The 25,381-nt window shown below is 36.1% G+C and overlaps 1 protein-coding gene across 2 annotated transcripts in view; it reads left to right on the top strand.

Moving 5' to 3' along the window:
* Positions 1 to 25,381, top strand: part of SPRED1 (sprouty related EVH1 domain containing 1) — a 100,477-nt gene that overhangs the window by 25,322 nt on the left and 49,774 nt on the right. The window contains exons 2-3 of one of the 2 annotated variants that reach the window (XM_008969805.4): positions 4,329 to 4,364; positions 20,197 to 20,371. In XM_008969805.4, coding sequence (XP_008968053.4) covers positions 4,329 to 4,364; positions 20,197 to 20,371 — 211 coding nt within the window. The remainder of the gene's footprint in view (positions 1 to 4,328; positions 4,365 to 20,196; positions 20,372 to 25,381) is intronic. The other variant, XM_003816703.5, reaches the window with a different exon arrangement.

Here is a 25,381-nt window from a genome sequence, read left to right on the forward strand (position 1 = left end):
GAATCTGTGGATGTGGTAACCACAAATACTACAACTATGGTACACCCACAATATGATCGTACCATATTTGAATGTTAGTCAGTGACCAAGAAGAATTCTACCACATTTTCTTATTGTTGTACTTTAAATATGGTTGAATTTTCTCTGTAGAGCAATTACCAGTATGAGTCAAAGGTCATGATTTATGTAGGCTATAGCTCTGCAATTTAGATTGTTTACTAAAATTTAGTCTTAAGAGTGGATGCAGAATATTATTTCTTGTTTTCTTAATCTTATCAGGTTGCAAATTAGCATCTCAATCAAAAGAGGATGTGTGTATGTGGTTTTGTGCCAAACAGTGCTATCCTATTCTAATCACAACCTCTGAAGTAAACTTCCATTGGTACTTTTGAGTTGCTTCTGCCCAGATCAAGGTCCAGCTCTTTTACTTACCAGTTATGTGGTTCTGGACTTCTGTAAGCCATAGTTTCCTCATCTGTAAAATGAGGATAATCATCAGGATTAAATATAATCCTTGTAAAGCATTGAACCGTATCTGCACATAGCAAATACTGAAGTGTTGAGTGCGTGTTAATATTAGTGGTAGTAGTAGTAGTAATTCATTGCAAGGAGACATTAAAAGTTCCTAGTGTAGAATAAGAACTAGGTAATACATGACAAACATTTATGGGGGACTATCTAGGATAATTTTAGGAGTCTTCAGTGTTTCATGGAATCAAAGAAGTTTGGATTAGGAGAGGGTTTTGATTAGCATCTTTTCTTCCTTAATTTTATAGATGAGGGTGCTACATCTTGGAATGATAAAATAACTTGCTGGAACTATTACAGTTGCATGTGTCAGTCTCAGTGGAAACTTGGTCTTCATGACTGTAAGTTCAGTGTTGTTTCCACTGAATGTTGCCTTGGTCAATTTTTTCCTATAATTTTGCCCCTGGTAACCCCAGTGTCTTTAAAGGGAAATGATTTGTTTGGGAAGTCATCTTTTTCTTTATTTTTAGGGATCATTGATATCAGTAATCAACACTGATTCTTAAAGTGTAGGTAATATAAGTTGGAAGAGAAATACCTCATTTGCCTCCTGAAAGGAACACAATAGTATAATAATGTTTTTTGTCAGAATCTCTTCATGAATCCCTCCAGCAAGTTAATGAAAATCTCCAAAAGCACTATTCAGATTCTCATGATAGCCAGAAGGGTATTGGCAGTAGATTGATTATTTAGCTTATAGATGAGTTGCTTGTTTACTCTTACACATTTGAAAAATACAGAAAGGTACAAAAAAGATAACCTTATCTATATCCTTATGCAGAATTGACATGGATATCATCTTTGCGTTAGATTTTTAAAAATCCATTGTTTTTTGTGGAGATAATTATAATTGAGTTAGACCATTAAATCTATCTTATCTAAAGATAAGAGATTTTAAAAATGTGATTTTTAGCTTGGGGCTACTTAGGACATTTGGTTAGGCAGTGTACTAATAGAGATAGTAAGCATATATGTGGATCAGCAAACTGTTTTCTTTGATAATCAAAAGCCCTTGTTTGCCAAACCACAATTTAGAATGAATGAGTAGAAATTTAACATCTCTTATAACTTAAAAATAACTACTTGTGAACTCTATAGATCTTCATTCAGAATATGTAATTGTAAAGTAGATAATACCTTAAAAGAGAAAACAGTGAATCGCTTTGCTAGTGGGTGAGCCTAGCTCATCACCTAAACATCCATATCTCAAAGGTTATTATTTATTCTTTTCCAGTACATATGTAACCATTGTGATAAATTCATAACCCACCAGTGTGATGATATATTTAGAAACTACATTAAATGAGGACAAGTTGTAGGAACTCGTCAGGTTGAACTTGGAGAAGAGTTGATCACTGAAATATTAGTTATCTTCAAATAATTGAAAACCTCATATAATAATGGGAGTAAATTTAGACTCTTTTGTCCCTGAAAGTAAAATTAGAATCAGTGGATGAAAGTAAAAAAAGGTGGGGGAGTAAGTTTTGTTTCTATACAAAAGAGAACTTCCTACTGATGTGATTTGTTTGATGATGGAATGGACTGTCTTGTGAAATTGGGAGCTTCCTATAGTTATTTTCAAATGGAGAGTGAAAAGATTGATCATCCGTGCATCTTTGCAAAAGGAGTAAGTATTGTGTAGTGTGTCAGATTAGTCTAGATCTTTTAGGTTCCTTACAACTGCCTAAGTTCTGTTTTTTTGATTTTTTGAGACGGGGGTCTCTGTCTGTCACCCAGCATGGAGTGCAGTGGTGTGATCATAGCTCACTGCAACCTCAAACTCCTGGGCTCAAGCGATTCTCCCCACTCAGACTTTCTAGTAGCTAAGACTATAGGTGTGTGCCACCATGCCCATCTAATTTTTTTTTTTTTTTTTTTTGTAGAGACAGGGTCTTGCTATGCTTCTCAGGCTGGTCTCAAACTCCTGGCTGCAAGTGATCCTCCTCAGCCTCCCAAGGTGTTAGGATTAGGCATAAGCTACCGTGCCTGGCCTTTTGATTTTTATACATGTCATACACTGCTCTGTTTCTTACATTTCCACCCTTTGAGAAATGTACATTTTTGTATAAAAATATATAAAATACATAGCTTTAGAGACATGCTGTAAAGTTTGGGATTTATGGATGAAGAAGAAATTTTTGACCCCAATTAATCCTTTGGAATTTACTCAGTTCATGTTCACTTACAGAAGTTCCTGAAATTTCTAGATGTAAAGTCGATACCTAGTTCAGTATGAGCTCTTACAGGGTAAAGCCGATTTTATTGCTAAAGAAGGTATGTTTTTGTGGTTATTTATCTATGGAGTGAAAAAGCTTTACTTGTTTTAAGGGATTAATTTGAAGCTTTCTGAAGTTGTCATAGTCCAGTGGACACCAGCATCACTGAGTTCATATACTGTCCATAATACTCCATGCATGTTCCATAAATACATCTTTCTGGGAATGAGTGTTGGTTGGTTTACATTCATTAAGTTAACATTTCTTATTCTGGCCAGAATCGGTGGCTCATGCCTCTAATCCCAGCACTTTGGGAGGCTGAGGCCGGTGGATCACTTGAGGTCAGGAGTTTGAGACCAGCCTGGCCAACATCCTGAAACCCCATCTCTACTAAAAACACACACACACACACACACACACACACACACACACACACACACAAAGTTAACCTGGCGTGGTGGCAGGCACCTGTAATTCCCACCACTTGGGAGGCTGAGGCATGAGAATTGCCTGAGCCGGGGAGGCAGAGGTTGCAGTGACCAGAGATTGTGCCACTGCACTCTGGCCTGGGCAACAGAGCGAGACCCCGTCTCAAAAAAAAAAAAAAATTCTTATTTCATTCCTCATGCTACTCAAGAAGCCATGGGTGGTATGTTTGATTTACTCCACCTTTGTCTGATGTAAAAGCCACTGATGTCGATGGATAAGTAGTGGTAGGATGGTTTGAGTTTGGGGATCTTGGAAACACTTGAAAATTCTTATCTATGCCCATTTCCTAATAGTGATGGGAAATGTCTCCTGTACATCTTTGCTGTTTTTATTCAGTTTAACTTTGCAGATGAAAAGTTTATAGATTAAAATTTCTCTGCTGATAGCTGTTTTTATTTCTTCATTGTCTGTTTTTTCTTTAAGGACCATGGTTTGTAGCTTTGTAAGTCCCTCGCTGTCATGCGTTGTTTTAAACCACGGTTTTCTTGCTACTTTGAGGACTGTGACACTGATTTGAATCTAGTATTGCTTATAGTTAAAAAGCTTCTTGTAAGTTCTAGTGTATTTCCATTAGATACTGGATTGCCGAACATTTTGGGGTGTAATGAGGTATGTTAGTCCGTTCTCACACTGCTATAAAGAATACTACTTGAGACTGGGTAATTATAAAAGAAAGGGATTTAGTTGACTCACAGTTCCACAGGCTTAACAGAAAGCATGGCTAGGAGGCCACGGGAAACTTACAGTCATGACAGAAGGCGAAGGGGAAGTAGGCGCCTTCCTCACAAGGCGACAGGAGGGAGACAAGAGCGTGTTAAGGGGGAACTGTCAAACACATATATAACCATCAGATCTCGTGAGAACTCACTATCACAAGAACAGCTTGGGGGAAACCACCCCCATCATCCAGTCACCTCCCACCTGGTTCCTCCCTTGACATGTGGGGATTACAATTCAAGATGAGATTTGGGTGGGGACACAGAGCCAGACCATGTCTTGAGAGGTATAGGGAATAATGTGAAGGGATATGTAGACAAGGTCAGCATGTTTATTTTGTGAAATATATTACAGATTTTGTGATTTGTTTCCTTGTAGGTGTCAGGGGCATGATGATGGAATCTGCTTTTTTCAGTAAGTGCTATGAGCTTATATTTAGACATAGAAAATTGTAGAAAATGAAAAATATAATTGATGGAGAATATTTACTTCAAATATTCTTATTTTTATATAAGTGAAGCTGAGAGTGTGATATGAGTGGCTGTTTTCCTTTCCAGTCACAGCAGGACTAGAACAGCAGGGGTTTAAATCCTTACTCAGTGATGTGATCTTGTGCAAATCACTTACCCTCTTGAAGCTTTAGTTTCCCTATCTGTAATTTGGGGATAATAACCCTTTCTAGGGTTATTGTCAGAATTAAAGATAATGTCTTTAACCAAATATTCAAAATAGATTAGGTAGATAGAGCTGCCTTACTATAGTGTAACTGCCTTACTAATAGTAAAAACTAATGGTAAAAATTAGGTATTTACTATTAAATGTTTATTATTAGAGCTCAGATCACTTTATTTTAGATAGTTTTCTTTGTCCATGTGATTATAAAAGAAGAAAATAAAGATAATCTCTACTTCTGCTACTAAGAGATAGCCATTATGACATTATGTTGTAAATTTTTCCAGATTATCTTTTAAGGCATATTTGATACATTTTAAAATGTTTTTATTTCTATAAAACTGAAGTTGTACTATTTTATACTATTTGGAAGTCTTTTTATTTACTGTATCAGCCTGTGAAAATACACATCATAATAGTGGCTGAAAATTTACTTTTAGTCAGTTTCTTAGTGGTGGGTCCTTAGGCAGTTTCAAAGGTTTTTATTTTACCATAATAAACAATGTTGATACACAGTTTTGTTCATACGCTCATGAGTGCATGTCTCAGTTTCTTTAGAATAAATATTTAGATGTTACATTTCTGGGTCTAAAGGTATAATATTTTTAACTTGCCAGATTGCTGTATAAGATGTAATTTTATATTATGATACTAATCTTTGCCATATATGATAACATGTTTTTTCCTAGTTTGTCATTTGTCTTCTAATATCTTGGTGTTTTTAGCAATACAGAGATTTTACATTTTTATGCAGTTGAATATAGCAGTCTTCTGTTATAATTTCTGACTTTAGTGGAAGTTTTAAGTGGTATTACCACACAACTATAAACATATTTCTTTTAATAATTACAGTCTTAATTTTAGTGTAATGTAGAGATTCAAGTTTTAATTTTTTTTCCGATGGATAGACTTTTACTTCACTATTCCTTGAGTAAACCTTCTGTTTTCTACAGATTTGATGTTCCTTGTTGTTATCACCTACTAAATGTTTGTATGCATTTGGATGCTTTCTGGGCTCCACTCCTGTGGTTTTTAAACTGTGCATAAGGGGTTACTTCATCTGGGATTTTTTTTTTTTTTTTAAACCTATTTGTGGGCCTTGCCTCCAGAAATTTTGATTCAAAGTTTTGGTGGGATCTAGGAATCAGTTTTATAATAAACACATTTGGTTATTAAGATGCATGTGTTTTATGAGCCACACATTGAGAAGCCTTCCTCTGTTTCACCTGTACCACACCATTTTAAATACTAGATCTATTTTTTTTAAATATATTTTTTTGCTCCCAGCTCCTCCTGCTGCCTGACTGCCCCCTCCTGCTCCCTGTCCCTCCATTCAAGTAATGTATTTTTACATTACACTTGAATAACTACCAGGAAAAGCACCACCTCCAAATTAAAATGTTTATTTATTCAGCAGATATTTTCAGTGCGTATTTTATGCCAAGCACTCTTCTAGTTTAAGGATGTATTCAAGAACAAAACAAAGATCTTTGAGTTTTTATGTAGGTGTGAGAGAGATCACAGAAGATAACAATGAAATTATAGTAATTAAATTATAGTGCTGTGGTAGCACAGACTACATGGTATGGATGGCAAATAGAGTGGAGATGATGGCAGTAGGAGCACCCCATTGAGAAAGTGACATTTCAGTAAAGCAGAGTCTTTCGTGATGGAATCTGGCATACAGAATATCTGGGAAGGGGTTTAGGTGGTGAGCACAATAAGAGTAAATGTCCTGAAGCAGGCGTATGCTTGGCATGTTTGAGAAGGAGAAAGAACAGTTTGGCTGGAACAGGGAATGGGAGGGAGAATGGCTGGAGATGAAGTCACACAGATTACAAGAGCCAATTTTTGTAGGGTCTTTAGAGTTTGGACTCTTTCCGTGCGTGAAATATGTGGCTCTTGGAGGTTTCTGAGCAAGACTCACATGACCTGATTCATGTTTAAAAGATCACTCAAATGTTCTTGGCTTTAATGTATACTTAAAGCTCATGTTTTTCAAGTTACCGTTTCCCCAGAATAGCCCATCGGTATTTTAAACTCAATTTCCAATAAATGAACAGACACGTTAGAATTGTCATCCTTGAAATACTAAGCTTTGCTTCCAGAAAACATACAATATCTTCTTACTCATTCATGCCCTTTATACCCTTATTAATGTTTTCAGATCAGGCAGATGTGGAGGCTCATGCCTATAATCCCAGCACTTTGGGAGGCCAAGGAGGGAGGTTTGCTTGAGGCCAGGAGTTCAAGGCTAGTCTGGGAAACATAGTGAGACCCTGTCTCTACAGAAAGTGAAAAAATTTAGCCAGGTATGGTGGCAGGTGCCTATGGTCACGCCTACTGAGCTGAAAAGCTGAAATGGGGAGAATCACTTGAGCTCAGGAGTTTGAAGCTGTAGTGAGCTATGATCATGCCAACCGCACTCCAGCCTCAAAAAAAAAAAAAAAAGTTTTGCAGATTGCTTCAGATTAGCTCTGTACATCATTATCCTATCAATTTTATATTATTTTTATTGTGAATTGGCTCTTTTTGTATGTGTGACAATTTCTAAATCATTGGTAAATAGGACAGTTTTTAAAATTTCCTCTAACCACTATATTGCATTCTTTTGTTTTTCTAATGGGAAATCTGCTTGTATCTTCTAAGTAAGCAGTCACATAATCTGCAAACAAGAATAATTTTTAAATGAAGATTTATATTTATCTTTTTCACCATCTCCTCTAATCATTACTTATGCCTTTTTTTTTTTAAGTCTGTGGTAATGTCCTATTTCTGACTTTAATAGAATGCCCAGGTATTTCATTTTTAGGCATGGTACCAATTATTGAAATACATTTTTATTGTTGTACATTACATATTATTAATTGAGCCTTTACAGTATTGATGAAGTATCTCATACTGCTTTACCATGAATATTTTTAAGAATAAATGTTGATTTTTTCATTTCTTTTAAACCATCATCCAAGTAAGTGAAGTTTTTCTGAAGCAGTGTCTTTTGATTGCCAGTTTAGTCCCCTTTCCAGTATTTGAATCATGGAGTGCAGACTTTGTAAAAATAATGTTGTCCCACTTTATCAAATTTATGTTTGAGATTTTGCTCCTCTTTTCTCTTTTTATGTATTTTTATTCATACTGCACATTATTATATTGCTACTTGTATTATATCTACAATCCTATTTAGATGGTGAACATCTTGAGGGAAGGTATAGAATCTTATTTGTATTTGTTTCCCATCACACATGTCTTATGTAATAATGCAGCTGTTACCATGTTAAGTTGAATTGCATTACCTCCTTAATTCTTTATTTAAAATGTGTAATAAGGCCTTTATTCTAGAGACTAGAAACAATTGAAAAAACAGAAAAATGCAACAGAGGTCAGAGTTTTAGAAGCACACTGGCTAGCACAGTTTTACCTCCAGAAGACATCTTCTGTCTATGTAGTTTTCTCATTTATTTGTCTAGTTATCTCATTATTCTAGTCTGTATTTCTCACCTGGATTTCTAGCATGCCACCTTCATCTATTGCTGACTCCCTTTCCCCCACTATCTTTTCATTCAATCTGCAAAACTGTGATTTTTCTTTAAACATACATCTCTTTCATTGTTTCTTTGATCAAAATGTGTTTTTTCTTAAAATAAAGAACAAAATCCTTAATATGGCCCTGTATGAGCTAGTCCATATATCCCATTACTGCTCCCTCCCCACTTAAAAAAATGTCCATCTGAATCTTGTAGACTATCATTTTTTCTAATGCTCTTTCTTGTCTTGTGGCCTTTGCATTCATATGTATGTGTTTCACCTCTGTGAATTGAGCCAGCTACAGATTGAAAATATTTGAAAAAAATTGCATCTTTACTGAACATGTACACACTTCAAAATCTTATTATTCCCTAAACAATACAGCATACCACTGTTTACAGATGATTTAAAGTATACAGGAGGATGTCCATAGGCTGTATGCAAGTATTTTGCCATTTTATATCAGGGACTTGAGCGTCAAGGATTTTGATACTCAAGCGAGGTCCTGGAACCAATTTCACACAGATACCGAGGAACAACTGTAGCCTACTATCAGGAAAACCTTTCTTCTCCTTCCTTTATTTTTTCTTGTTTTTTGATTTCCCCTTGCTTATCCTTCTGATCTCTTAGGATCCAGAGTACTCCTGGTTCCTGGAAAGACTTGAATCATGAATCACTCTGAGATATGAGGTGGTCTTCTCTGAATGATACACAACTGAGAAAAGTTCTGTATCTTACAGTTTTTGCTTGGATTGTAACAATATACCTGTTTTCACCTCTCTATCATTAAGAGTTGCTTCTGGAGTCATGTTTACCTACCTTCAGTCAAAATTACCTGATCACAAGGGTCAGGGATAAATGAATATTGGTGGAAGACGGGAGCTCAGAAGAGGAAGGTAGAGGAAGGTACTGAAAATTTTCTACTTCAGGCTTGTTTACAACTAAACTTTCATAACATATGTTATTGTCTTCATAGAGGTTCATGAATATGACATGTTAATAAATTGAGAGGAAGGTTCGGAGTTTGTAGTGAGCAAGGAAAACAAGGTTCCTACTCATGGAGCGTAAATCCTATTAATAGAGGACAGACAATAAATAAATAAATAATTTCAGATAGTCATAGGCATTATGAGGAAGATAAAACCAGAAAAAGAAATAGTGGAGAGAAGGTGGATGGATGCTGGTGCTACTCCGAGGAGGATTCTTGTTAGCTGATAGCTTAGAAAGGAGCAACCGATAGAATATCTCAGGGGAATACCCAACTAAAGGAAACAGCGTCTAGAGCCCCACGGTAGAAGAGAACTATTATACTTAAGGAGTACAAAAATACTATCATTGCAATATAGTGAGTAAGCAGTAAGAGAGGTGGTCAGAGAGGTATAGCCTTCTAAGTTATAGCCATTATAAGATTTTATATTGCCAGGCTATGCTAACTCAGTATTTTTTTGCTTTGAATATTGTGTCTTTTTTTATTGCTTTTCTTTAGTACTCAATATTTAGGATTATTCAAAGCCCTAAACTAGAGTAACTGTTTGGTTAGGCTACATTACCTGCAGTGATATGAGATAAATTATTCTGGATAGAATTTTACAGCAACAAATTTTCAGTTAGTTTATTCAAAATTAAGATTAGTTTTCTAGTTTACCAATATTCCAAATACAACATCATAACTTCCTTCGGAATTTAAACTACAGGTTTCCTGTGCCTTAAACCTTAGGAATCAGGGAGTAGACTTGGGAATCTGTGTTTTTAGTTACCTCTAAACCAATGGAATTTTTCGCTAAAACAAGTTTTGCCATGATTCCTGATTATTAGTATGGTCATTATTAAATGAATTTGTTGGGGTTTTACAAGTTTTGTATTCCACGTTTAAGAAAAACTGCAATCAGTGCTTTGAAATGGAAAAAAAAAGGTAATCTCTTTAATTTGCATTCCTCTTATTCTGAATAAAATTACTTTTTCTGTATTTCATGGCATTTATGTTTTTCTTCTGTGGATTTTATTCATGAACTTAGCCTGTTTTTCCTTTGTGGTGTTTGTCTTTTCTTACTGATTTTTGGAGTTACTTTTAAGGAAGTACCTTTTTTTTTTTTCCCTGTTATATGCCATTTGTGGTAGACAGAATATGTCCTGCCCCTCCTCAAAGATGTCCTTGCCCTAATCTCCAGAACCTGTGAGTATGTTAGGATTTTGCAGCTGTGATTAAGTTTGTGAGCTTTGATATAGGGAGATTATCCTGGATTATCTGGATGAACCTAGGCTAATCACATGAGCACTTCAGTGGATAACCTTTCCTGACTGTATAGGACTGTGGTCAGAGAAAGATATAACTACAGAAGAAGGTTCAGAGAGAAGCAATATTCATGACTTTGAGGGTAGAAGGAGGGAGCCATGAGCCAAGGAATGTGGATGGGCTCTAGGAACTGGAAAAGGCAAGGGAAAACTGTTTTCTCTTTTAGAGCTTCTTGAAAGGAACGCAGCACTGCCAGTACCTTGATTTTAGCCCAGTGTGAAACTCTTTGGACTTCCAACTCACAGAAATGTATAAATTTGTGTTGTTGTAAGCCGCTAAGTTTGTGGTAGTTGTTAGGACAGCAATAAAAAGCTAATACATGTGTGTTACATATTTTTTTCCCAATTTGTTATCTTTGTCTTTATTGTTCATGGTGTTTTTACCATGCAGGAATGTGTTTAATATAGTTGAATTTATCCTTTTATATTTTAATGGCCTCTGGATCTTAGGCTTTCCCAACTATAGGATTATTTTAAAGTTTTTCATATTTTACTCTAATGTTTTTATCTCATCATGAACTCTCATATTAATGTTGACTTCCTGTCTTCTATGTTGTGATCTTTTGTTGAGAATGAATACTTTTTATAGTTCTCTTCTTCTGACGTAGACCAAGAGAATTTCAGAATGAAATCATAGTATCAATGCTAGTAATTAAGGAGTCATGGGGAATGGACACTAGTAGTACCAGAAGGCAGGGGACATTCAAAGTAGTTATAGTTTGAACTGTTTTCATAGGTTGATGATACTGTCTAGCAGAACCTAAAATGATTGATTCTAAAGGTGTAGTTTGTGAAAACCTCTATTCATCTCTCATATTTTAATTTTATTTCTTCTTCTGGAAGAATTCCCAGATGTCTGCATTATATAAACAGTTTGTGGAAGACTTAGATGACTGATATTTGATACTGTGTTAGTTTGTTTTCATGCTGCTGATAAAGACATACCCAAGACTGGGAACAAAAAGAGGTTTAATTGGACTTATAGTTCCGCATGGCTGGAGAGGCCTCAGAGTCATGGCGGGAGGCGAAAGGCATTTCTTACATGGTGGCAGCAAAAGAAAAATGAGGAAGAAGCAAAAGTGGAAACCCCTCATAAACCCATCAGATCTCCTGAGACTTATTCCCTATCACAAGAATAGTATGAGAAAGACCAGCCCTAATGATTCCATTACCTCCCCCTGGGTCCCTCCCACAACATGTGGGAATTCTGAGAGATACAGTTTAAGTTGAGATTTGGGTGGGGACATAGCTACCCCATATCATTCTGCCCTTGGCCCCTGCAGTTCTCATGTCCTCACTTTTCAAAACCAATCATGCCTTCCCAACAGTCCCCCAGAGTCTTAACGCGTTTTACCATTAACCCAAAAGTCCAGAGTCCAAAGTCTCATTCGAGACAAGGCAAGTCCCTCTGCTTGTGAGCCTGTAAAATCAAAAGCAAGCTAGTTACTTCCTAGATACAATGGAGATACAGGTATTGGGTAAATACAGCCATTCCAAGTGGGATAAATTGTCCAAAATAAAGGGGATACAGGGCCCATGCAAGTCTTAAATCCAGTGAGGCAGTCAAATTTTAAAGCTCCAAAATGATCTCCTTTGACCCTATGTCTCACATCCAGGTCTTGCTGATGCAAGAGGTAGGTTCCCATGGTCTTGGGCATCTCTGCCCATGTGGTTTTGTAGGGTACAGCCTCCTCCTGGCTGCTTTCACAGGCTGATGTTGAGTGTCTGTGGCTTTTCCAGACACATGGTGGAAGCTGTCAGTGGATCTACCATTCTGGGGTCTGGTAGATGGTGGCCCTCTTCTCAAAGCTTCACTAGGCAGTGCCCCAGTAGGGACTCTGTGTAGGGGCTCTGACCCCACATTTCCCTTCCACACTGCCCTAGCAGAGGTTCTCCATGAGGGCCCTGCCCCTGAAGCACTTTTGCCTGGGCATCCAGGTGTTTCCATATATCTTCTGAAATCTAGGCAGAATTTCCCAAACTTCAGTTCTTGACTTCTGTGCACCCACAGGTTCAACACCATGTAGAAGCTGCCAAGGCTTGGGACTTCCACCCTCTGAAGCAACAGCTTGAGCTCTATGTTGGCCCCTTTCAGCCATGGCTGGAGTGGCTGGTACACAGGACATGAAGTCCCTAGGCTACACACAGCATGGGGACAGTGGGTCCATCCTGTGAGACCAGTTTTTCCTCCTGGGCCTCTGGGCCTGTGATGGGAGGGGCTGCTCTGAAGGTCTTTGACGTGGCCTGGAGATGTTTTCTCCATGGTCTTGGGGATTAACAGTAGGCTCCTTGCTACTTAAGCAAATTTCTGCAGCTGGCTGGAATTTCTCCTCACAAAATAGTTTTTTCTTTTCCACTGCATTGTCAGGCTGCAAATTTTCTGAACTTTAATACTGTTTCCCTTTGAAAACAGCATAAAACAACACCCAAGTCACCTTTTGAATGCTTTGCTGCTTAGAAATTTCTTCCCCCAGATACCCTAAATCATCTCTTTCAAGCTCAAAGTTCCACAAATCTCTAGGGCAGAGGCAAAATGCCACCAGTTTCTTTGCTAAAACATAACAAGATTCAGCTTTGCTCCAGTTCCCAAGAAGTTCCTCATCTCCATCTGAGACCACCTCAGCCTGGACCTTATTGTTCATTTCACTATCAGCATTTTTGTCAAAGCCATTCTCCCACATTTTCCTGTCTTCTGAGTCTTCCAAATTGTTCCAAACTCTGCCTGTTACCCAGTTCCAAAGTCACTTCCACATTTTTGGGTATCTTTTCAGCAATACCCCACTCTACTGGTACCAATTTACTGTATTGGTCCGTTTTCACACTGCTGATAAAGACATACTCGAGACTGGGAAGAAAAAGAGGTTTAATTGGACTTAACAATTCCACAGGGCTGGGGAGGCCTCAGAATCATGGCGGGAGGTGAAAGGCATTTATATGATGGCAACAAGAGAAAAATGAAGAAGCAAAAGCAGAAGTCCCTGATAAACCCATCAGATCTCATGAGACTTATTCACTATCATGAGAATAGCACAGGAAAGACCGGCCCCCATGATTCAATTAAGACCCCTTGGGTCCCTCCCACAACACATGGGAATTCTGGGAGATACAATTGAAGTTCAGATTTGGATGGGGACACAGCCAAACCATATCACATACTTAGCTATGATTAATAATTCTTAACGTTAAAAGTTCTGAGAGGGAGCTGTCACCTTGGTTTTTTATACAAGATCATCATAAATAATGAGAAAATTTAGACAATTTGATAATGCGGTTGTAGTAACATAAAGTTGATTTAATATATTAAGTCATTGTAATAACATTTATTGGGCACATAACAATGAGCCAGGCAAAATGCTAAGAAATCTACATGCATAACCTCATTTATTTCTTATAGCACTGTGATAAATATTATTATCTCCATTTTATAGACCAGGAATAGGGATATAGAGAGCTTAAGTAATTTGCCCAAGATTACAACTTTTTTTTTTTTTTTTTTTTTTGAGATGGAGTCTCCCTCTCTCACCAAGCTGGAATGCAGTGGTGTGATCTTGTCTCACTGCAACCTTTGCCTTCCAGGCTCAAGTAATTTTCCTGCCTCAGCCTCCTGAGTAGTTGGGACTACAGGCACACGCTACTACACCCATCTAATTTTTGTATCTTTAGTAGAGACAAGGTTTCACCATCTTTGCTAGGATGGTTTCGATCTCTTGACCTCGTGATCCACCCGCCTCGGCCTCCCAAAGTGCTGGGATTGCAGGAGTGAGCCACCACACCCGGCTCCAAGATTACAACTTTTAAGAGGTGACACTGCCTTTGGAACCTAGATCTGACTTGTTATTAAACAGTGCCATGTTTAATATTTGCTCCAGTTTTTAGAGTTGCCAGTGCTAAAGGAGTAATACAGATCTTCGTCTTTCTAATCAAACTTAGCTCTTCTCTGTAAGATGAAGAAATATCTCCTTCATTAGGGTTAATGCAGTAGTGGTCTCCTACTGCTCTTAGAGCTTTTAAAATACAAATCAGAACATTCTGCTTTCTTGCTTATTGTCATCCTGTGGTCTCTTTATCATGATAAAATAGAGTACTAACCTTGAGCATAGTATGCATGGCTTAATACAGTAAGTCAACTACTATTTTCTTTCTTTCTCTCTATCGCTTATGTCTACTGTCATCTTTTGAACTTCGTATTGGTTCTTAAATATGATATACTTGTGTCATGCTCTCTCTATTGAGTGTCCTTAGCCTTTTATCTACCTGATATACTGCTATTAAAAACCTACATCAAATATGAATACTAGTAATCTCCTATATTCCCATTTTGTGGTAATGTATCTTTGCCCACTAGATTATGAGCTTCTACAGGGAGAGGATCATAACTTTTCAATTTTGTTTATGTAGTATATGAATCTCATGGGTTAAGTGAATAGATTATTGAGTAGTAATGTGGTTATCTTCTGAATGTCTGCGTTCTATATAGTTTAGAAAGCACGTACTTACACTGTGAAGTACTACATCATCCCAACCTACTTCTATTAAATGCTTCCCTTTTCTCTTCTACCTAGTCTCTGTAATAATGTTTAATATTTGGATGGTTAATATTTACTTAAAATATATAGAGAGCAAAGGGTGTTCTGTCACTATAAATATGCCTCAATGGATAAATAAGTTCCTGTTATACTGTACAAATCTTAAGGCATTGTAAGAACTTCCTCAATTTGGTGGTTGGTGGGGCGGAGGTCAGGATTTTGTTTTAATACTATTGTAATTAAAAATGGAAAAAGTTATCTTTTTCTCCTGTATATATATTACTATATCTTCGAGAACGTGTTTCCTCCTTTGTATTAGTTTCCTGTTGCTGATGTAGGCAAATTACCATAAACTTAGTGACTTAAAACAACAGAAATTTATTATATTTTAGCCTGGAGGTCAGAAATACAAATAGGTCTCACTGGGCTAATATCAAGGTATTTCTTGGGTATGTATTATAATAGAAAAGAAAGGTATAGAGAGAAGAGAGAGACAGATAATTTATTTTAGAAAAGTTAAGCTTAAGAACAGTCGACCAAAACAATATAAATGGCCAGCAGGCTGTTAGAAATGTATCCAAATTTAGGAAACTGATCTGAGCAAGAGCCAGAGCTGTACTGCTAGTCATTTTGTTTGTATAGCAGTGGTTCCTAAATTGGTGGGCCAGGGTAATCATAGATGCTATTGTGATTAAAGCTATGTACTATCTCCCCTGAAGAAAATATATATGTGGCAAAAAAACTCACATTTGATTACAATTTTGGGGATTCATAATCCTTTCCAGGAGGTTCACAAAATTAATCTTTGGTGTAAAGGGTAAAGTTGCTTTGCTACAGATTTATTGGCTCTATGAATTTTGGATTCATCGAGATAACATTTCCTTGCACATTAGATATTTGAGTGCCAGTTGAGTGGAGTTACAGCATCTTCTGTCAAGTAAATCATGAAATTATTTTACTTTCAAGAGAATAAAAGTATGCTAAGTAAAGCAGTCACGTGTTTTGCAATACGTATTTGCTCTGAGAAATACATTGTTGGGTTATTTCATCATTGTGCACACAAACATCATAGAGTGTACCTACACAAACCTAGATGGGAAAATACACTAACATGATAGCTGATAAACTTTAAAAAAAATCACACAAAAATTTCATAATGTTTTAAGAAATTTATGAATTTGTGTTGGGCCGCATTCAAAGCCATCCTGGGCCACAGGTTGGACAGGCTTGCTGTACAGCATGTGGTTGTACTGAAAAGTGTAGCCAGTTTTAGCACAATGGTAAGTATTTGTGTATCTAAACGTCAGAAAGGTACAATAAAGATACGGTATTGTAATCTTATGGGACTGTTGTACGTGGAGTCTGTTGTTGACGGAAACATTATTATGCAACACAGGATTGTATTTAGAAAATGAAACCGATGTAAAATTAATGAGAATTCCATAGGAGTCAATATTGTGCTACAATGCTTGTTAATTTTGTTTTCCTGTTATTAAGTTGAATACATATTATGTTTAACATATTAACTAATAACAGTAAGAGGGATAGGGGATAGATAGAATTTTAATTTATGAACATCATGCACAATTATTTTACCTCATAATTGAACATCTGGTTAATGTAAGTATTATAAGCTTATAAATATTACAAAAACTTGCATAATACTGTACTCTAGACTCATACATGTGTCAGCCAATGAGCTAAAAAAATCACAAGTTTCATACATGCATTAGCATGTATGCATCTATAGTACAATATTATGGTCACTATCTGCCTTCTTGGTGGAGAGAAAAGGAAGAGTCGGGAACTTTTGGTTGTGACCAGGAAATGGGAAGAATGGGAATCAGTATTAAAACTGTGCAGTGTATGGTTAGAGTCTTTATGTTCTCTAAGGAGTTTGACTATCAAACACTTTAAGTGTTTTAAGCCTGGTTTTTCCTTATAATGGACACATAAAACAAGGAGAAAACATAAAATCTCAGATCTCCAGACTATGTCTTCCTTGAGCCTTCTACTTGTCTAGCAGTTGGGTGGGGTATATAATAGGCTTGGTAATCACAAAGCAAGATAGTTCTGTAAGGGAGAAAAGAAACTAAAAAAGCAGGTCACTTTAGGTGAAGGACACTTTGCGTTTCAGACAGTTAAAACTACTAGGGCTGGTAAAAATTTCTGCAACTATTAATTTGATTGTTAATCAAATTACAAATTTTGCCAATATGTAAATTTGAAATTGCTGCCATACATTTATCCACAAAGTGCAATAAAGTATAGCTTTAGAGTTATTCTGGTTCATGTGTAATATAGTACTGTCATTTCAAACAAAACTACATGGTCCAATACAACTGAGACAAAATTTGTCTTCGTGTGTTTGGTCATCTTCTTTTGCCTTTGACTTTATTGAAATACTAGCTGAAAATTTTAGGAAATGAAGCTCATGGATTCTACTAAGAATTTTAGATGATTTGGAACACTTTACTTGTTTTGTAATTATAATCTCATCAGCAAGTTTCCTCTTGGCTCTACCTCCAAAATATAACCAAATCTCTCTATTCATCTTCGTGTCCATTGTTATCGTCCTAGTTCAATTCAGTATTACCTCTCACCTGGATTTCTACATTAGTAGTTGCTGTGGATTTAATGTTTTTGCCCCCACAAATTTATGTTGAAATTTAAACTCCAGTGCAACAGTGTTAGGAGGTGCGGCCTTTTGGGAGGTGTTTAGCACCTACCATCATGAAAGTAAGAGTTCTACCTTCTTGAATGGATTCGTATCCTAATAAAAGAACTGAGGGTGCCCATCGCTTTTTGGCTGTCCACCTTCTGCCATGTAAGGACACAGCATTCCTCCCCTCCAGAGGTCACAGCATTCAAGGTGCACCACCTTGGAAGTGGAGATTGGCCTCTTTCCAGACAATGAACCTACTGGTGCCTTGATCTTGGATTTCCCAGCCTCTGGACTTTCAAGCCTCTAGAACTGTGAGAAATAAATTTCTCTTTGTCATTTACCCAGTCTGGTATTCTGTTAAAGCAGCACAAAATGTACAGAGACAGTAGTTTAGTTTTCCTGCGTGTATGAAAGGATATATTTGAAATTACTATTCAAATATGATCAGAGATTAGAAATTGAGTTATAGTTTAGGTTTTTAATAAAGAAGGAACATCTTACAAGATTCTCTTAATTTGCTTTAGAATAGAAGCTAGCCCACAAATGTGGTTATTATGTAGTCTGCTCCCACTGCCTCTTAAGATGCATATTGTGTTTATAGTGGTGGAGCTTGCTCCAGCCCATCTCAGGAGAATTTAATATCTACATCAACCCAACCTTTATGCACCCGCACTTCCTCTGACCATTTCTCTGAGTTGAAGATTGGCAAGAATTGGGTCCAGATAAGAATCAGAGCCTCTGAATAACTAAATAATAAAAAGCTTCCACAAAAGAGTAAATTATGAAGCCAAACCCTTTCAGAGTTTCTATATAAAGAATTATTTTGACCCCAATAATAGATAATTATGGTTGAACATGAAAATTCAATTATTTCCCAGATCCTATCTGATTTTGAATTACCAGGATGGTAGTGTCTTCGGTTTTCAATGCTTTGTTGTCATAATGATAATAAAAAGTAATACTCATATAGTGCTTGTTATGTGTCAGGCATGGTTTACATTTATTATAAGTGAGTGCTGTTATTTCACACGTAAGTTTGAGGCACAGAGGTTTAGTAACTTTCTCAAAGCCATACAGATAGTAAGTTTCTAAGCCAAGATCCAACTTGTGGAAGTTTGTCTCTAGAATTCTCACTCTTAACCACAACCCAGTGCAACTTTAAAAGTATATTCTCTAAAAAATACTTATGTCCAGAATATATTTTAAAAAACACTTCTAAAAATCATAATAAAGACAATATAATAAAAAATGGTCACAGACTTAAAAACAAGATAAACAAATGGCCAAAAAGCACATGAAAAGATGCTCAACATCATGAGTCATTATGGAAATAGAAATTTAAAACGCTGTGGGATACCACTATATACTCAATACAATGAGTAAAGTTAAGACTGAAAACACCAAGTATTGGCAAGGATGTGGTGCATCTGAAACTGTCATACATTATTGATGGGAATGTGTAACAGTACAACCACTTTGGAAGATAATGTCTTGTATAGTTAAACATGTACCTATCCTGTGACCCGTTAATTCCACTCCTAGGTAATTATTTGAGAAATGAAAAAATGTCTACAAAAAAGACATGTACAAGAATGTTTATAACAGCTTTATTCATAATTGCCAACAACTAGAAAAATCCAAATGCCTATCCATGTAAGAAAGAATAAATTATGATAGATTTATTCAATTAGAGGACTACTTAGTTAAAAAAAATGAACTTCTGATACACAAAACAACATGAGAGAAAGAAGTCAGACAAAAAGGGTACAAATGGTAATTCTGTTTGATTCCATTTATTTGAAGGCCCCAAACAGGCAAAATCTCTGTGTTCGGCATAAGGATTTTTGAAGTGATGAAAATGGCCTGTATTTTGATTATCATGTTGATTATACATGTGTCTTATTCTCTTTGGACTACTATAGAAAAATATAAACTGGTTAGCTAATAACAGAAATTTATTTCTTACAGTTTCTACAGGCCAATTTGCTTGTTAAGTAATCTAAGCATAACACTTTTCTTTATATGATTTGTGTAAGTGATTGAGATTCCCAGTTGGTAGAATAAATTAAAAATGTAGCTAAACTAAGCATGTTTGTTTCAGCATTTGATTTATAATATTCTGGAACTGTTAGGGACTTCTAGATGCTACAGTTTAATGTGCTGAAATACAGCAGTTTGTCCTGGTTATAATATTGTAGCAAATGGACATATATAGACAAGTTTTATGGTACCCTGTGTAGTTTGACAGTATTTCCCTCTGGGATCCTTCACAACTTGTTCCGTGGCAATCAGATGTGCTGGAACTACTGAAATGATGAATTGAGGTAGTAGTTTTGTAGTCTTTTATTACAAGAGTAGTCTTTAAAATAAAGGACAACCTTAAAGTCTGTTTTTGGTTTTTGACCTCTTTCAAGTAGGTTACTTTCTGTAGATTTTCATGGAAGTAGTAAACACCTTAGTCACCACATGTTAACTAATGTGTTCTTTGGTTTCTCAAACAAGACTGATGGCTTGGCTGTTTTTTGTTTATGGAAAAGCTAATTCCTGATCTTTGCATCTATTTTAGTAATAGTTATGCACGAGTGCGAGCTGTGGTGATGACCCGAGATGACTCAAGTGGTGGATGGTTACCACTTGGAGGGAGTGGACTAAGCAGCGTCACTATCTTCAAAGTCCCTCATCAGGAAGAGAATGGCTGTGCTGACTTTTTTATCCGTGGAGAGCGACTCAGGGACAAAATGGTAATGAATAATGTATCTAATACTATAATTTTAGATAATGAATTATCTGTTTAAAGTTATGATTAGTATACTGTTGTGAGATTTTTTTCACCTATGAATCAGTAATTATGTTTCTGGAGCTGTTTCTGTGTTAAAGGCAGTGAAATACAACATTTTTTTTTCAAACTGAGACTGACATTGATACACATTTGTTGGGGGATGGGGTTGCTGCTTTTCCATTTACGCTTAATGCAGGAGTTAATAAATAGTCCCCCTAGTTATTCAACTGGTAACTTCCTGCCTTCCCTTTTCTCAGCTATTCCCTAGACCAGAGATTGGCAAACTAATCCACAGGCCAAATGCAAGCCCACCAATTGTTTTTATATTGTCTGTGAGCTAATAATGGTTTTTATAGTTTTACATGGTTGGAAAAAATTAAAAATAATAATTTTGTGTAACATAAGAATTATATGAATTTCCCATTTCAGTATCCACAAATTAAGTTTTATTCGAACATAGCCAAGGTGATTCCCTTATTAATTCCCTTATTTTCTAGTCTCATAAGACTATCTGGTGGCCAGCCTAATTTTTAACACTATTGTCTTCCATGCAGATGTGTGGTTTCTTACCTGTATACATTTTAAAATTTCAGTTTAACCTTTGATAATGTTATTTGCTCTTTTTTAATTAGTATGGAAAGCTCCTTCACTTTCTTTGTTTCATTTGTGGGCCAAAAACAACTGATTACATCCGAAAAGCTGAGTAATGTTAGTGTCATTTCTGTATCAAGAAAAAGAAGAGCATACACTTAGACGCAAAATAAAAATAAAGTCCCAAAATAGAGCCTTGAAAATAACGAGAATTCCCTTTAAATATATATTTGTGGATCTGTTTATTTAGCATCTTTGTTATTTCTTATGTTTTGAGCTCCAAATAATTCTTCCATGCATGAACAGTTTGAATATGACTTACTTTCAGTTTGGGGGCTTGGTTTCTTCATATTTTTTTTACAGCTGAATCATTGTAGTAATTCAGAAAGTTGCTTAACTTTCACTGCCCCAATTTCTTCCCCACTTAAAGGGAGAGTTATCCTAAATCATCTCGAAAGCCTTCCTACACTAGTGTTTTATGAGTTTATGATTCACCCATGCTACACATTGTATAATGTGTCTCAGCCAAAATATGTTTAAGTAGAGAACCCCGATTGAAGTCAAAAGTGAAATATGATAAATATGTCATCTTTAAAAAGTTTAACTTTTTAAAGGTGGTCTGGCCTTGGATAAAATGGGATCTGCCATATACTAATGCTTTTTTAAGCCTGGAGACATCTAAGAAGGCACCTATGATGGTATAATGCTTCTGGTCTGAGCTAATGGTAACTGGGGAATATTGTTGGAGAAATTGTCTATTTTAGAAACCGAGTAAAATGGTGAAAATCTAAGGCATTTTTTTCTAGATAAACTTTTTCCTAAGAATACAAAGGTAGTAGAAAGTAAAATGTGGATTAAGAGAGAAAAATGCTTGCTCGAAAAATTATAAGAACAAGGAAAGGATGACCTAGATGTGAAATAGAAAAAACTCAGTGAAACAGAATATTGGATATAGTAGAGATGGACAGTTTAGGATAATAAGGGACCAAATCTGCATAACTAATTATGAGTCTGCACAGATTGATGGATTGGGTGATTGTTCAGAGTGTGGCTTTAACATAAATAAAGCTAGTGAAAATAAACCTGAGATTCAGAAAGAACAGAAACTTTTATTCCCTATGACAGCTTAAAAATCAAGAGCACTTACCCTAGTCCTAGGGTATAGAATATTGATAGACTAATAAGAAAATAGATTACTTTGCTAGAAGTAACAGGAATCAGAACACCTGTTGTTTCATGTAGCCATTTTTCTTTGAGGAAGCTTGTTACTTGTGAAACGGGGATAAGAAACATCTCTCAGTATTGCCATAAAGGAGAGCTTTCAGTCAGAAATTTGCCATATTTCTTAGAGGGATTAACTATAGTATAGCATTCTAGGTAGGTTATGGGGACTTGTGTGATCAAAGGCAGAGGCGATAACTCATGGCTGTAAATTGAAAATAGCGAAGTCTTGTGAAATCTCAAGACAAATGAGACAGTGATATTGAAATGAGATTAATTTGCACCCTCTGCTGGGTAATACACTGTGATCAAGACTACTTCTGAAAAGTCCAGTAGTAGAATTGACATATACATACATTAGTTTACAATATCACTGCATTTTGAGATCACTAATGTTCATTTCTATAGTCATTGGTTTTATTCATTGGTTATTCATTGGTTTTATTTTAACCCATTTTCCTGAGTTCTAGTTTCTTGATTTTTTTTTTAAAGAAGTATTATGTTTACTGAGTCTGTAAGTCTACAGGGTTCCTCCCAGATTAATGGTAGCTTTCCTTTAAAAGCCTTCTTGGTGAATAAACAGTGCACTTTAGTAGTAGTTCTGATGTAATAGTTATGTGAAAGATAGTTGCTGAAAACTGTTCTGTAACCATTTTGCCTGTGGATTACATCTTAGAATCCTCTACCTTAGATGAATTCTAGAAGTGAGATTCTTGCCCCTCATATCCCATGAATTCATGCCCTTGAAGAAAGAATAAATATTCAGAAGAGGAGTATATGACCACTCGTGTGGCTAATAAATACAATATTTTAATGAGTGTTTGTAAGTCAGAATACTGATAACAATAGTGAAGAAGATGGCCCTTATCAGTTATGAGAGAACCACTTTCACAGAAGACTTTTCCAACCTTTGATTTACAATTACAGGTACTAAAAATAAGTCTTGTTACGATTCCCAGAAGGTTATATACTTTACTGTTTTATTTTATTTTTTATTTTTTATTTTACTTTATTTTATTTTTTTAAGAAAGGGGGCACAAATGAAGAGCAGGCTGCCTGAGACTTGTTCAAGAAGACATCATTTTGTGTAACTGAGTCAGTGTTTACTCATTCACTCATTCAGTGATCCTATGTTGCTTACCTATAAAGCATCTTCATGATGCCTACAAAAGGTGGAGTTTATTTCCTGGATTATCCTTTGATACTCTAAATTGGAGCTTTCCAACCTGTGTGCCATGAGTGTCTGGGGCCTCCAGACTGGTTGCCTTATGTTACTGTTCTATATGTGCCTGAGGAGAGAAGAGTTGGAAAGCACTGCTCTGCATAATTGGCTTTCATGCCTTATGGATGATTGAGAAAGAAAGAATTTGAAAGAAACACCAGGGGTTGGTGTTGTAGCCTAAGAAAATGAAAGTACTACCTTTCTTTGAGACACTTGGGGATGGAATGATCGTTGTTAAGGACAGATTCTGAGAAAGTCTTGGCCGGGCGTGGTGGCTCATACCTGTAATCTCAGCACTTTGGAAGGCCGAGGCAGGCGGATCACAAGGTCAGGAAATCGCAACCATCGTGGCTAACACAGTGAAACCTCATCTCTACTAAAAATACAAAACAAACAACAACAACAAAAAATAATTAGCCAGGCGTGGTGGCACGTGCCTGTAGTCCCAGCTACTCAGGAGGCTGAGGCAGGAGAATCGCTTGAACCCGGGAGGCGTAGGTGGCAGTGAGCTGAGATTGTGCCACTGCACCTCCAATGTGGGCAACAGAGCGAGGCTCTGTCTCAAAAAAAAAAAAGAAAAGAAAGTCTTACTTGATGTGTGTGAGCTATAGCCTCTGTTTTCTTCTAAATCTTTATAGCCTTGATTTCTTCCTTTAATTCTTTAATACAAGTTAGTATTACCTTGGAGCACATATAATTTAAATTGTTAACTAAAATTTAACTGTTCATTTGTGTACATCATAGAGTTCCACATTGCCTATTTAGTTTTCGTTAGATATAATGGTTCTTCTCTGTAAGTAGGACACTTCTGTCTTACCAACATTTTATCAAAATGTTTACCATTTGTATAGGTTATGTTATTTGACCATCTTTAGCTGATACATGGTATGTGACATGTAAATTTAAAATACCAAATTATAATACAGCTTAAGATTTTTTAAGTTTCTGAATTAACTAGTATCAAAAGTTTGCTAAAATATCTGTTTACTACTAAACACAGTTTTTAGTTATCATGGGGATCTAAAGTAGTTTTTCTTTAGTTTATATAATAGATAATAAAATATTATAAATTTGCTAGTATTATTAAAATTTGCTAAAGCTATGCTTTTTAAACCATATTATGGGCTAAGGTATGACAAAAGAATAGGCTGAGTAGAAAGATAGGAGTCTTTTAAAATGCTTGAATTCCTGAAGATGCTCTGTGGGGACAAGAAAAAGCAAGGTTATAAGACAGTTACCATTATAAACTTAGAGTGACAAAGGTAATGTGGAAATGGAGAAAGGAAAAACTAGAAATATTTCCAGTTTAAGAAGTTGCCAAAGAGATTAAGGAATTGTTTTTATGATTAACAAGTAATTAGGCTGTGGATAAAATTGTTTATAGAAGTTGAAGTGCCTTTAAGATAATGGTTCTATTGTTTAAAAAGAGCATGTTTTAAAAATAAGGTTTCTTTCCAGTTACTGTAGACTAAAACAAAATTAGAATATTTCTTTTCTAGGAAGAAAATAATGTGGTTATAATATAGCAGTAGCTTTATTAAAAATGAGACTCACCCCTTTCTATCATGGGGGAATCTTGAAAGACCAGGGAAACATCTTTCTGCCTTGGGTTGAACTTTATCGAAGTACAGAACAAGAATTTCCTGCTAAGCTTTTCCACTGTGCCTCTGAATTATTCCTTTGTGAAACTTCAGTCCTACAGAAGTGCTCCTCCACTAAAAAGCAATTGCCTTAACTAACTTTTCCTTAGGATTCAGCCTTCCTAGCAGTTTTGTTTCTTGAAAGATACTAGTTCTCCTATTCACCGTAATACCACAGTTAGTAAAAGAATGGGAGTGGGAGTAGAGATAGTGGAGTATTGTTATTGTTCCTTATTCCCCTTACAAGTTATTAGTCTATCACCCACATATATAAATCCCATTATTGAATCTGTGTAGC

The sequence above is a fragment of the Pan paniscus genome, chromosome 16 (genome assembly GCF_029289425.2).
Source record: "Pan paniscus chromosome 16, NHGRI_mPanPan1-v2.0_pri, whole genome shotgun sequence".
Classification (NCBI taxonomy): domain Eukaryota; kingdom Metazoa; phylum Chordata; class Mammalia; order Primates; family Hominidae; genus Pan; species Pan paniscus.